Source organism: Ornithorhynchus anatinus, chromosome 4 (assembly GCF_004115215.2).
Source record: "Ornithorhynchus anatinus isolate Pmale09 chromosome 4, mOrnAna1.pri.v4, whole genome shotgun sequence".
NCBI lineage: Eukaryota > Metazoa > Chordata > Mammalia > Monotremata > Ornithorhynchidae > Ornithorhynchus > Ornithorhynchus anatinus.
In genome coordinates this window covers 78,114,377-78,128,832 of record NC_041731.1, presented here as the reverse complement: position 1 = coordinate 78,128,832, position 14,456 = coordinate 78,114,377, and the positions used below count along the sequence as shown (strand labels likewise).

Below are 14,456 nucleotides of genomic sequence, written 5' to 3'. Positions count from 1 at the left end.
CTCCGCGAGCCGTATATCTTCCTTTAAGCGCTTAGGATCTCAGATCCTCCTCTTCTCGTTGCCTCTATTAGTATTTGCCCGTTATTCTGCTCACTGAGGTTGGCTGTGGGTTTACGTTCGTCTCCGCTGTTACAGCGTCAGCTCCCGGTGGGCGGGGAGTGTGTCACTTCGTCCTTCTGTAGCTCCCAGGCATCAGTAGTGTTGCCGTGACTACTGTTTCCGCTACCTAATAAGCACTCGCCGTAGTCGGTAGCGGCTGTTATTTCCCACACATCAAAAACGTGGCTCCCTCGGCCGAGAAGCGACCGGTCGCCGTTCGGTCCGATGACCCTGCATTTTAGACGCAGAAGCAGATCGTCACGCATCTTTTCTCGTGCATTTTTCAGGAGCTAGATCAAATCGTGGCCTACGAACTGAAGACCGGAGGAGTTCTACTGCATCCGATATTTGGAGGAGGAAAAGAAAAGGATAAGTACGCTTGTTAGAGCGGTGAGGCTCGGCCGGGCCAGTTTGACGGGACCACGTGTGTTTGGAGAAGCAGTGTGGCTCAGTGAAAAGAGCGTGGGCTTCGGAATCGGAGGTCGTGGGTTCGACTCCCGGCTCTGCCCCTCGTCAGCTGTGTGACTGTGGGCGAGTCACTTCACTTCTCTGGGCCTCAGGTCCCTCATCTGTAAAATGGGGATTATCGGTGAGCCTCACGTGGGACAACCCGATGACCCTCTGTCTGCCCCAGCGCTTAGAACAGCGCTCTGCACACAGTAAGCGCTTAACAAACACCAACATTATCATTTGGGGTAGAGCGAACTGCAAGGCAGAAGGCAGAATAGTGCGACGACCAAAGCACGCAACAGTGACCTCCCAGTAAATAGCCCGACGATGTTTCGTTTTTATTCGTTTGACTTTCACCTGGGAATCTTTGATTTAATCATTTTATCCCGTCTTGGGGTTGAATATACGGGCCGTGAGGCTTCGGCGAGGCGGGTGATCTCGTGGCCGGATGGGTGCGGGGGAGTACGGGGACTCTCCCGGCATCGGCTTCAGCCGCCGTCTCCGTGTAGGCGATTTCCAAACCTCCGTGTCCAGCCCTGACCTCTCTCCTCCTCTGCAGTCTCTCATTTCCTCTTGCCTTCAGGACATCTTTACCTGGATGTCCTACCTCAAATCTAATGGCCTGTCTCAAATCTAATAGGTGCGAAATAAAATTCCGCAACCTTCTCCCCCGTCCTCCCCTTGACTTTTCCGTCGCCGTAGACGGCACCACCATCCTTCCCGTCTCGCGAGCCCGTACCCCCGGGGTGATCCTTGGCTGTCCTCTCTCATTCAACCCACGTGTTCAGCCTGTCGCCGGATCCCGTCGGCTCGGCCTCCATAACACTGCTAGAATCCAGTTCCATCCGGACGGCTGTCACCGTTAATCCAGGCGCGTATCCGATCCCGCGGTGATCACTGCGTCGGCCTCCCCGCTGCTCCCCGCTCCATACTTCACTCTGCTGCCCTTTTCGGTTTTCTTTAGAACCGCTTCCCCACTCCTTAATGACCTCCAGCGGTTGCCCACCCACCTCCACGTCAAACAGAAACTCCTCACCAGCCTCTTTAAAACACTCAGTCACCTCCTAAGGTAGGAGCCACGCACGGCTGCTTTCCCACTACAGACTCAGGCCGCGCACTCGGCTCCTCCGGCGCCAACCTGCTCCCCGTCCCTCCGTCTCATCTATCTCGCTATCGGCCTCTTGCCCACGTCCTGCGTCTGGGCCTGGGCGACCTCGCTCTTATATCGACAGACCATCACTCTCCCCACCTTCAAAGCCTTATTGCAGCCTCATCTCCTCCAAGAGGCTTTCCCCGACTGAGCCCTCATCTCCTCTTTTCCCACTCCCTTCTGCGTCACCCCCATCCGCCCGCTCGGGTCGCCCCTCAGCGCGTCAGTACGCGTCCGTCATTCATTTATAAGCTCACCGTGGGCGGGGAGCGGGTCTAGCGAACCTATTAGATCCTCTCCCGAGCGCCTTGTGCAGTGCTCCGCACCCAGTAAGCGCTCTCAGTGAAAGCCATCGATTGCGCTTTGCGAGCTGTCAGTTTTGATTTCCCTCCTCCGGCCTCCGCTCCGACGGGGCTCCGGCTGTGGTGTGGGAAGGGGACACGGGAAGCCTCGGGGAAATGAGGAGCCAATTTTAAAAGCCGTAGTTGGAGGAGAAGAGCGAGGAGAAAGGTGAGAGAGGCTAAAGGGGACGGAGTAGGAGAGGCCAGGGAGAGGCCCTGGAGGGGGATGACGGGTCCGTTCTACTTCTGACGAAGCTGGAGCTGGCAACCCTACTGTCTCTATCTGTTGCCGACTTGTTCACTCCAAGCGCTTAGTACAGTGCTCTGCACATAGTAAGCGCTCAATAAATAGTATTGAATGAATGAATGAATGAACCCTATCAGAGAACCTCTCTGGTTCACTCTCAGCCCCAGCTATATTAGGGAATATATATTATATATTAAGAGCTCTATTAGAGAAGCAGCATGGCTCAGTGGGAAGATCCCGGGCTTGGGAGTTAGAGGTCATGGGTTCGAATCCTGACTCTGCCACCTGTCAGCTGTGCGACCGTGAGCAAGTCACCTAGCTTCTCTCTGCCTCAGTTCCCTCAACTGTAAAATGGGGATGAAGACTGCGAGCCTCACGTGGGACAACCCGATGACCCTGTATCTCCCCCAGTGCTTAGAACAGTGCTCTGCACATAGTAAGCGCTTAACAAATCCCAACGTTATTATTACTAATATATTACTCAGTCGTATTTATTGAGCTCTTACTATGTGCGGGGCACTGTACTGAGCTACGTTAGGCCTCTGTGAATGGCTGAGTCCAAAATTCTGGGTGAGGTTGGTGGAAGCGTGGTGCCCGACCGGGGTTCACGGGCCAGTTGGTTAGCATATCGTCTCGATGGAAAAAATCGGTTTGGATTTCTGAGACTTTGACTGAAGATCTTCAGAATCATAATATTCGAAGAGCGTTCTTGTGTTTCTGCTTCAGCGGCTGTGCGAGGCCACAGTCTGAGCCAGCCCAAGAGACCCTGGGTGTTGGGGGAAGCACCCCTCTACGTCTAAGCTGACATCCAGGATCGGGCAGCTTTTCACAGGCATTATTCATAGACTGTAGTTCGCGGCTTACCGTAGCTTATATACCCCTTGTTGGCGAAGCTCACGTCTACCAACTCCGCCGTGATGTGCCGTGCGCCCATTAGCACTCGATAAATACCTCTTGGTCGATTCATAGAGGAAAACGCCGCTCTGCCCAATTTACACGCTGCTAACCTATATCCGCCGTCTGTCTTTTGATCCGCTGTCCAAGTTTTGTTTACTGTCTAGCCCCGTATCGTTCACTCCGTCTGTGCTCTGCAGCCGGTAGGTTTTTATAGGTTTGCTCAGAAAGGCAAACCGATTTTGCAGCACTAACTTGGTGTACTTTGATTTTCAGCCCTGCGTCCCATCTGCATTTTTCAATAAAGCATCCTCACACTCTGTCCTGGGAGTATTACACTATGTTCCAGTGTAAAGCTCATCTGGTAATGAGGTTGATTGAAAATAGGATTAGCATGGAGTTCATGTTACAAGTAAGTGACTATGAATTGAGGAACGGTCTCGGTCACAAGAGGTGCTTTTGTGTGCGAAGACTCGTTTGTGGAGGTTGGCTTTCGGTTTCGTGGAGTTGGGTCGTGAGTTCCTCGAGAGTAGGAACTATGTCTTTCGAGTCTGCGGGATCCTTCCAAATGCCCCGTATGGTTCGCAAATGCTAGCGAAAGGATGAAGCGGCGTGGCCCGGTGGATGCAGGGCACGGGCCCGGGAGTCGGAAGGACCTGGGTTCTAATCCCGGCTCCACCGCTTGCCTGCTGGGCGACCTTGGCAAGTCGCTTCTCTTCTCTGTGCCTCGGTTACCTGATCTGTCAAATGGGGATTAAGACGGTGAACTCCGTGTGAGGCAGGGCCCGGGTCCAACCCCCATTTGCTTATATCGATCCCCGCACTTAGTAGGTGGCCTGGCACGGAGTAAGCGCACAACAAACACCGTGATTACGATTGTTGTTATTATTAGGAGAACATCAGATGTGTTCTCATCCTTTTGTCTAAAATGTGACAGATGATGAAGTTTGACATGGCGGGTACGGGTAGTTAAACACAAAAAGGGAAATTAAAACCCACCCCGGGGTCTTTGATCCCAATTCCCACCTGTGTATTCTCTCTCCCGGTGCTTAGTACACTGCTCTGCACAGCGTAAGTGCTATCCTGCTCTCACTGCCTCTGGCTTGTACTGGACCATATTTCACTTATCTCTTATTCCCTGCTATTCCTCTTTTATATGTTGGAAAGTCCTGTGTGTTCAATTTTCGCACCATTCATTTAGACAAAGGCAAAAATTACCACCAAAATTACACTGGGATTTTGAGCCCCGATTGAGAAACGTAGCTTCCCTATTTTTTCAGGACCCCAAATATTTAGAAGAGCAGCAAAGGTTATCTTATAGAGCTTTACTCTTAACGTTTAAAGCTTAAGGTTTTCTACTGGTCAGTTATATTGGAAAAAAATAGAATTCACTGGCCATAAGGATTCATTTTTATCCAAAAAGAAAAAGTGCGATCTCAAAGGGTTCAATTTCAAGCGAGATGATCATTTTTTCAGTCTCCGATCATCTTCAAGGTAAACGTCACATATGTCCACCACCGAATGATGTTAACTTTTTATCTTTACAGGTTTTCAACAAACTGCTAAGCCTGGCCAGCACCGCTTCATCTCAAAAGTTCCAGTCTCACATGTGGAGTCAGATGTTGGTTTCCACGTCTGGATTTTTGAAATCCATCTCCAATGTCTCCGGCAAAGACATCCAGCCTTTGATAAAGCAATGGGTGTATCCTTTTCGTGCGGTTAAGAACGGTTGAATGTCGGGGAGAAAAATTGACCTTACACCTTTTGGAGATTCAGGAGAAGTATGAGATACTTGAGAAGCAGCGTGGCTCAGTGGAAGGAGCCTGGGCTTTGGAGTCAGAGGTCATGGGTTCGAATCCCTGCTCGGCCACATGTCGGCTGTGTGACTTTGGGCAAGTCACTTAACTTCTCGGTGCCTCAGTTACCTCATCTGGAAAATGGGGATGAAGACTGTGAGCCCCACGTGGGACAACCTGATTCCCCTGTGTCTACCCCAGCGCTTAGAACGGTGCTCGGCACATAGTAAGCGCTTAACAGATACATTATTATTATTATTATTATTATTATACGTATGAGTCGACAGGTTGTGTGCAGAAAGCCGTACCGCAGAGAATGTGGCATAGAATAATAGAGTGAATATTCAGATCTTTACCCGCATGGGGCTTCCAATCTAGTCGGGGGGGACATGACCTGAAATAAATGACAGTTAGGAAGTCACAGAGTATAAAGATCTGTACCTAAGGGCTGTGTGGGAGGGTGGGGAAGTGGGGGTTTGTCTTTAAATGGTGCAGAAGTGCTCAGTTGGCAGTGGGGAAGATTTAAAATTAATCGGGGAAGGCCTGCTGGAGTCAGCTCATCGTGGGCAGGGAACGTCTATTGAATTGCACTCTCCCAAGCTCTCGGAACAGTGTGCTACGTATAGTAAGTGCTCAATAAATACCTTAATGATGATGATGGTGATGGTGGAGGGGATGCTGGTTCATAAGGAGGATTCATTCACTCAGTTCATTCCCTCGCATTTATTGAGCGCCTACTGTGTGCGGAGCACTGTACTAAGCGCTTGGGAAGTACACTTCAGCAACAGAGACAATCCCTGCCTTCAGATTCCCTTTTAGCGGTTACTAAAACCCGCTGGTTGTACGTGTCAGGTTTGCTAGTGACCTATATCGTTTTCATCCACAGAGCAGTAGGTTTGAACATTCATTCATTCACTGTCGTATTTATTGAGCGCCTACTGCGTGCAGAGCACTGTACTGAGCGCTTGGGAAGAACACTTCAGCAACAGAGGCAATCCCTGCCTTCAGATTCCCTTTTAGCGGTTACTAAAACCCGCTGGCTTTACGTGTCAATTTGGCTAGTGACCTATATCGTTTTCATCAACAGAGCAGTGGGTTTGAATATTCATTCATTCGTTGTCGTGTTTATTGAGCGCTTCCTGTGTGCGGAGCACTGTACTGAGCGCTTGGAATGTACAGTTGGGCAACAGATAGAGACAGTCCCGGCCCAACAACGGGCTTCCGGTCTAAACGGGGGAGACAGACAACAAAACAAAACAAGTCGGCGTCAGTATCATTAAGGTAAAGAGAAGCATAGATTATATTCACAGTCATAGATATATGCACACTAGACTTCAGGGCGACCACTGGAATCAGTTCCACCAGAGGAATCCATAGGGTAACCCGGAAGATTAGCGCCAGAGTCTGGCTCGACACCTAGGGTCTAATGAGTCCCTGTATTTCATAAAACAAGATTCATCCCCGCCTTAGCGCGACACTGGAATGTACTGAGCTCTGGGGAGGATCAATTTAGAAATGGATCCCGGCCCACAGTGGGCTCCCAAACCAGAGTGGGCGACGCACGGACTCAGGTAGGAAAAGAACACGGGGGTAAACGCGGCCCGGATGCGTGGCGGGGCGACGGAAACGGCCCCCGCGAGAGTGGCGGCCCAGTCTTGCCAGAAGGGAAGAGTCCTGCTCCTCACTGCCGCGGGCGGGGCCTTCTCTGCGTCCCTGCAAGGGCACGCTGAAACTCCATCAAACCCCTGTGGAGGTGCAGCACCCTCGTGATCGTATCAGCGGACCCGCTCCGCTCCCTCCATCTAGCGCCCTGTCGGCGTGCCCGAGACTACTGGGGGATTGGGTTCTTTCCCCCCCTCTAAACTGTAAGCTCGTTGCGGGCAGGGAATGTGTCTCTTACCATTATGTCGTACTCTCCCAGGCGCTGAGTACAGCTCTCTGTGCATAATAAGTGTTCAGTAAATACGACCGATGGATAACTGGTTGGCAGCAGGGCAGGCGGGCTCTTGATGAGGCAGCGATTCTTCGTTAGAGAATAGTTTTAACACCTCTCTGGCAGCAAATGAGGATACTCATTTCTCTTACAGTTTCCGGGCGGGGGATCCAGCAGCCTTCACAGCTCAGATGGAAGAATAGGACGTATTCTTCCACAACGATCTTCAAGTTTCTTAAATCTGCCGTTTACTAAAATGCAAATATAATTCAGGATGTAAAAGTCAGGTGGCTCAATTTTAGGACTAAAGAATTCCTAAGCGAACAGCCGCGATCCAGTAATAATAATAAAGTTGGTATTTGTTAAGCGCTTACTACGTGCGGGGCACTGTTCTAAGCGCTGGGGGAGACAGGGTCATCGGGTCGTCCCACGTGAGGCTCACAGTTAATCCCCATTTTACAGATGAGGGAACTGAGGCCCAGAGAAGTGAAGTGACTTGCCCAAAGTCACACAGCTGACAAGGGGCAGAGCGGGATTCGAACTCATGACCTCTGACTCCCAAGCCCGGGCTCTTTCCGCTGAGCCACGCTGCTTCTCGTAGAGCGCCGGTGTTAAGGGAGCGTCTTGGGATAGTGGAATTATTAGCTGGAATTATTTGGGAATAAATAGGGTGTGTGCAGAAAACAGTTTTAATGTGCGGTGGTGGGTAAGTTTTCAAACCTCAAGATTTTGCTAAAAACTAATGAACAGTAGCTAGGTGATTAAAATTCGTTAGAAAATATTCTAAATGTGCATTAAACCTGTGGAGAGCTGGGATTAATATAGGTATTCTCTAGAATACAAAGGTGTTTCTTATTGTCCGTGACTATTCTTTTAATTCAGGTTTTTAAACTTTTCCTTAGAATTCTGTAACTGTGGCCGTCAAGCATCCAGCGGGCCATTCCACAGATCTCCTCTGAAACCTCTAGCACTAGATGTGAATATTTAAAAGCCAGCATAGGGGAACTTATTTTCATTTGGGTAATGTTCATCCTTCTATACTGCAAACTGTTTTTCCTTCATTATCCTCTTAGAGATCAGAGTAGCGTCGTAAAATTTTATGGTAGTTTTGCGTTCAATAGGAAACGAAACGTGTTGGAGCTGGAAATAAAGCAAGATTACACTTCTCCAGGAACTCAGAAATATGTGGTAAGTCCCCCTTTCTCAGATTGTCCGTCTGAAAGGACCTTGAATTTATATTGTTTAGCCAGCTTTTTTCCCACAACGCTTTTCTCATCGTCAACTCATTTTTGCCCTCACGATAAATGTCCGGAATAGGGGTGAACGGGATCTATTATCTGTATTTTACGTAAGGCTAGCTGACTTGTTCAAGAACACCCCGGGAGAGCCTGGTCTAGAACCAGGTCTCTCTGCGTCAGAGATGCTCTCTTTCTCCTCACGATTTTGCCTGCCAGCCCAAGCGCGGGTCGAGAAAGGCTTTTTACGGAAACGACGGATAACTTAGTGGCCCTGAGGATTTCTCCCTCGGGGGGGGGTCCCGGTTTTTCATTTCGAACCCCGCCGGGCGAAACAGTGGAGAAGACAGGATCTGGGGGCTCGGGAGATAGTCTCACGTACCGGCACACGTGGGACTAGCTTGGTGAACACGTATGAGAGCCGAGAGGAGAAAACACCTACCGCCATGGCCAGAGAGAGTTGTGCAGGGCGGGGGATGCTCGAGGCAAGGAATTAAGGCTCGGCGAGCTTGCTGTTAGGGGTCCAGGATGCCTATCCCCGGCTCGAGACGGGTCCAGCGAGGTCTAGCCCGCTTTTTTCCAGCCCAGCCAGGGATAGAAGGGAAACTGTGGCCAAGCGCTCTACTTACTGACCCCTTTCTTACTGAGGCAGGGAGCGGGGAGTCCCCTAAGCTCCGTATTGGGCGTCACCGATCATCCCCCCTCCAGAGTTGTCTCCGGGCCCGCACGTTAATCAGCTAATAGTGAGAAAATGGGCTCCTCTCCCTTTAGGTGTGATTCAGGAACTTGGATTCAGAAGTGCTCATGCACCCGGAATAGGTGATTTTTGGAGGGGCAGGGGTAGAGATTGATCCCTCGGGTATCCCTCACTGATTTTTCGGGGGGCAGGGATAGAGATTGATCCCTCGGGTGTCCCTCGCCCCCACAGGCTTGGGAATTTGCCTGGCCGACAGTTGCTTCCTGGGGATTCGGGTGGCTCCGTGCTCCCCATCTTCCTCCTCCCTCTGCTCGCCGGACACTTTGTGGCAGCAGCGGGGTCGGGGGGACGCGCACCCAGGAGAGCCTGGACCAGACCCCAGGTCTCTTTGAATTGCAGATGCTCTCGTCCTCCTCTCAGCTGGCCACCCTGGACCTCAGCGCAAATGTAAAATCCTCTATTTCAGGTGGTCGCGCTGTCGTTGGGGTCCCTGTGTAAACTGAGGCGAGAGTAGTTGTCAGTTTGTTCCTGTGCAGTCCCGGCCAGCAGCGCGTAGAACGGCGCTCGGCACGTAGTAAGCGCTTAACAGATACCGTCGTCATAAGGAGGGTGTCTGGCATTAGTTGGGACACCTGATTCTTTTAAAGAAAAACATTCGATAGTATTTATTGAGCGCTTACTATGCGCAGAGCACCGTACTAAGCGCTTGGAAAGTACAGTTCGGCAACAGATAGAGACAATCCCTGCCCGCCGACGGGCTCACAGTCTAATCGGGGGAGAGAGCCGGACAAAAACAAGACAACATGATCACGATAAATAGAATCGGGGGGATGTGCACCTCATTTTGGGAATGCATTTACCACGCACACCTACGCTATATTAGATGAGTAACTGAACAATTTCTCCCCGACGAAAGGGCCCCCTCAAAGTGACGGTGCAAGAGCTAGACGGATCATTCAACCACACGTTGCAGATCGAAGAAAACAGCCTTAAGCATGACATACCTTGCCATTCTAAAAGCAGAAGGTGAGTGCTGGAACGTGTGCCCGCAACGTATACGTTAAAATGTACGATGGTAATGTATAGGTGACGGGCAGTCGGTCGTTCCGAGCATACCCCACCACGGCCCGTTGGGCGGAGAAAATTTTGACCAATTAATTTAGAGCCCCTTCTGCGTGGAGGGTCCTGTGCTAAATCCTTGGGAGGGGTTTGCACTCATCTGAAATGTTGTATTGTCAGGATGGATCGTGTCTCCCAGCCCTTGTACTCCAGGGCTTGGTACAGTATTGACAGATCGATGAGGCCTTCTCCGTTGGTCGTGCCGGGTCTTAGCCAATCTGGTGTCTTTTTAGAGAAAAGGGATGGGGTTTTGGAGAACTGCGGAAATAGAAAATATCTTCTGTCGGATGCGTTCACTCGGAGCGGTAAATTTGTTGGCCCACCGACGGATTGGATGCAGGAACTTGTCGCTGGCTCTTGGCGTCAAGTGTTGGCTAGAGGAATGTTTTTGGGTAAGGGGCGGAGGAGCTGGTTTTAGGAGAACTGTAGAGGTAGGGATAAAGGAGGAGTCGATCAGCACGATGCCGAAGTTTCAAGTGCCTTCTGTCCAGCTCTGCTTGATTCTGTAATGGGAGTTGGCCTCCTATCTGCTATAGAATCAGGAGGTGGTTGAGCAAATTGAGCAGAATGTACCGATTTGTACATCCCAAGCGCTTAGTACGGTGCTCTGCACATAGTAAGCGCTCAATAAATACCACTGAATGAATGAAAATTGCCTCCACCGGCTACCTCCGCTTCCGCTCCTCCAGTTCTCTCTCCGACCCTCAGCTCTGGCTTCCCACCCCCTCACCTCACGGAGATCGTCCTCTCTTAGGACAGCCCGGCGGTCTCTACCCCCTCCTAATTCTCTCAGCGGCCTTTGCCGCTTGGGGGCCACCGCGTGTGGATAATCGGCTCCCAAATGAGACTCACGGTCTAAGAAGGAGGGAGAACAGGTTTTGAGTCTCCGGTTGGCGGATGAGGAAACTGAGGCACAGAGCAGGCCTGCCCAAGGCCACATGGCGAAGAAGTAGCAGAGCTGGGATTAGAATTCAGATTCTGTGATTCCCAGGCCCGTGCTTTTTCCACTAGGCCACACTGTTTCTCTTTCAGCCTCCTTTCTTTTCAGGCTCCACCTCTGCCTCCCGCCCTCTAACTACGGGTGCCCTTAAGGCTTCGTTCTACCTCCCCTTCTTTTCTCCAGCTCGGCGTAATGGATAGAACCAGGCCTGGGAGTTCTAAAAAGCTGGGGGTGCTAATCCCGGCCCCGCCACTTGTCTGCTGTGTGACCTGGGGCGAGTCACTTGACTTCACTGCGCCTCAGTTGTCTGTAAAATGGGGATTGAGACTGGGAGCCCCATGTGGGACAGGGACCGTGTCCGACCCAATTTGCTCATGGTAAGCGCTTAAGAAATACCACAGTTGTTATTATTATCATTTATTTCCTTGGCGAACTCGTCCCGTCCTACGGTATCACCTTTCGATCTCTACACGAATGATTCCCAACCCTGCCTCTCCAGCCCTGACTTCTCTCCTTCTCTGCAGTCTCACATCTCTTCCTGCTTTCAGGATTTCTCCCCTTGGGACGCCCTGCCGACACCTCGATCTTAACGTATCCAAAACCCAACTCCTCAGCTTCCCACCCAAACCTTATCCTCCCCCAGACTTTCCCATCACCCTAACGGCACCAACACCCTCCGTGTCTCATAAGCTCGTAACCGTGTCGTGGTCCTCAACTCGTCTCTCTCGTTCAACTCACCTAGAGAAGCGGCGTGGCCAGCTGGAAGGAGTATGGGCCTGGGAGTCAGGGGACCTGGGTTCTAATGCCGGCTCTGCCACTTATCTGCTCTGTGACTTTGGGCAAGTCCTTTAAATTCTCTGTGCCTCAGTTTCTTTGTAGAATGTAGACTGCGAGCTCCGTGTGTTGTCCAAACTGATGAACTTGTATCTTTCCCAGCACCTAGAAGAGCGCTTGACACATAGGAAGCACTTAAACACCATAAAAAAAAAAAAAATCCAGTCGGTCACTAAATCCCGTTGACTGCTGAAATCTGCCCTTTCCTCTCCCCCCAAACTGTTCCTACGCTGATTGTCGCATCCCACCTTGAGTGTCGCATCGGCCTGCCCGCTGCCGCCTGTCTCTCCCCACTGCAGTCCTTACTTCACTCTGCTGCCTGGATCCTTTTCCCAACAGGAAACGGGTTTCAGCCTGTTTCCCCACTCCTCAGGAACTTCCACGGGTTGACCAGCCTCCTCTGCATCAAACAGAAACTCCTTTTTAGCACTCGCTCACCTTGCTCCCTCCTATCTTACATCTCGCTGATTTCCCACTGCAGTCCAGCCCGCTCACATCGCTTTCTGTACTGCCGGCCTACTCACCGTATCTCGATCTCGCTTCCCCCACCGCCGACCCCTTGCCCACGTCCCCCGCACCGGCCTGGAATTCTCTCCCCCTTCAGAGCTGACACACCACCACTCTCCCCACCTTCAAAACCCTAGGAAAATCCCATCTCCAAGGGGCTTTCCCCAACTAAGTCCTCATTTCCCCTGCTTCCTCTCCCTTCTGCATCAGCCTCGCGCTTGGATCTGTCCGCTTTTAGCGCCTGATATTCACGCCTCCCCAGGATTTATGTACGTATCCATACAAAATAAATCGTATCAAGCTAAATACCAAGTCTCCCCCTCTAATCTTGTGGGCTGGGAACGTGACTAACAATTCTGTTGTATTTTCCCAAGTGCTTACTAGAGTGCTCTGCGCAAGGCGAGGGCTCTAAATAAACGTGATCGATTGGTTGAGGTATTTGGTAAGGACAGATCGTTCTGCTCTCTTCATTCATTCATTGATTCACTAGTATTTATTGAGCGCTTACTACGTGCAGAGCACCGTACTAAGCGCTTGGAATGGACAGATCGGCAACAGATAGAGACGGTCCCTGCCCTTTGACGGGCTCACGGTCTAATCGGGAGAGACGGACGAACGAGAACGATGGCGATAAATAGAGTCGAGGGGAAGAACATCTCATTAAAACAATAGCAAATAAATAGAATCAGGGTGATGTACAGCTCATTAAACAAAATAAATAGGGTGATGGAGATATATACGGTTGAAGATATATACAGTTGATATCTTGAAGATGAAGATATATACACTCTTCCTCCTATCACACTTCAGGCAGGACTACAGTCGAACTAACCCAGAGAGATGAGAATGTATTTTGAAGACCCCCCCCCCCCCCCCCCGCCGCCAGGGAAGGAGGACTCTATTTCATTGCCATCTGTCATGTTTGGCAGGAAGCAGCCAAGGGGAGGGAAGCAGCGTGGCTCAGTGGAACGAGCTCGGGCTTGGGAGTCAGAGGTCACAGGGTTCGGACCCCCGGCTCTGCCACTCGTCAGCTGTGTGACCGTGGGCAAGTCACTTCACTTCTCTGGGCCTCAGTTCCCTCATCTGTAAAATGGGGATTAAGACTGAGAGCCTCCCGTGGGACAACCTGATGACCCTGTATCTACCCCAGCGCTTAGAACCGTGCTCTGCACACAGTAAGCGCTTCACTAATGCCCACGTTATTATTATTAAGCTCTCCTTTTAACGTTCCTTAGTTGTTGCAAAGGTCTGAAAAAGCCAGAAGCAGCTGGAATTCAGTTCTTATATATATCCCGTTGTCTGCTGAAGTCTGCCCTTTCCTCTCCTCCGGAAACCGTTTCTACGCTGATTCAAGCACTTGTCGCGTCCCACCTTGAGTGTCGCATCAGTCTGCTCGCTGACCTCCCTGCCACCTGCCGCCTTTTTTCAATAATAATAATAATAATAATGTTGGTATTTGTTAAGCGCTTACTATGTGCAGAGCACTCTTCTAAGCGCTGGGGGAGATACAGGGTCATCGGGTTGTCCCACGTGAGGCTCACAGTCTCCATCCCCATTTTACAGATGAGGTAACTGAGGCACAGAGAAGTGAAATGACTTGCCCACAGTCACCCAGCTGACAAGTGGCAGAGCTGGGATATATATATATATCCGTACATAGGTATGTATTAAAAAAAAGCTCTAGAATGGATACTCTGGAGCTGTGGGAACGGTCTGGATTATGGGGGGTGGGCCGGGGAGAGGCCCAGAGATTCCCAACCCCTTGCTGTCTGCCCTATCGGGACGTCAGCAACTCGGCTCTCCCTTCCGCATCTTTCCCGACCCTGTGACCTTGGGCTGAGTTCCTGGCTCGCAGACGAGCTCTGCCATCTCCTCCGGTCCCCCCCTTCCGGCCCCACCGCGGCCGGAAAGCCCGCCTGCCTTCAGGGTGGCCCGGGAGAGACGGCAGCGGGATGTGTGGTGTCTTCCTGGTAGACTTCTCTCTCTTTTTCTCCAACTTTCAACACCGCCCGGATTCCCGCGGGCTGCATTTCTTACGTCTTTGTGGTGAAAGGGAAGACCGGGTCGCCGGAGGGGGTCAGCCACCGGCCACGCTATACTAATGATGATAATGATAGTATCTATTAAGCGCTCACTATGAGCCAAGCACCGTTCTAAGCGCTGGGGTCGACGCCAGATAATCAGGATGCCCCACGTGGAGCTCACAGTCTTCAT

The 14,456-nt window shown here is 51.1% G+C and overlaps 1 protein-coding gene across 1 annotated transcript in view; it reads left to right on the top strand.

The window, feature by feature from the left end:
• TAF2 (TATA-box binding protein associated factor 2) overlaps positions 1-14,456 on the top strand; it is a 119,421-nt gene that overhangs the window by 32,163 nt on the left and 72,802 nt on the right. The window contains exons 10-14 of the mRNA XM_029062274.2: positions 387-472; positions 3,458-3,593; positions 4,729-4,883; positions 7,984-8,098; positions 9,759-9,868. Coding sequence (XP_028918107.1) covers positions 387-472; positions 3,458-3,593; positions 4,729-4,883; positions 7,984-8,098; positions 9,759-9,868 — 602 coding nt within the window. The remainder of the gene's footprint in view (positions 1-386; positions 473-3,457; positions 3,594-4,728; positions 4,884-7,983; positions 8,099-9,758; positions 9,869-14,456) is intronic.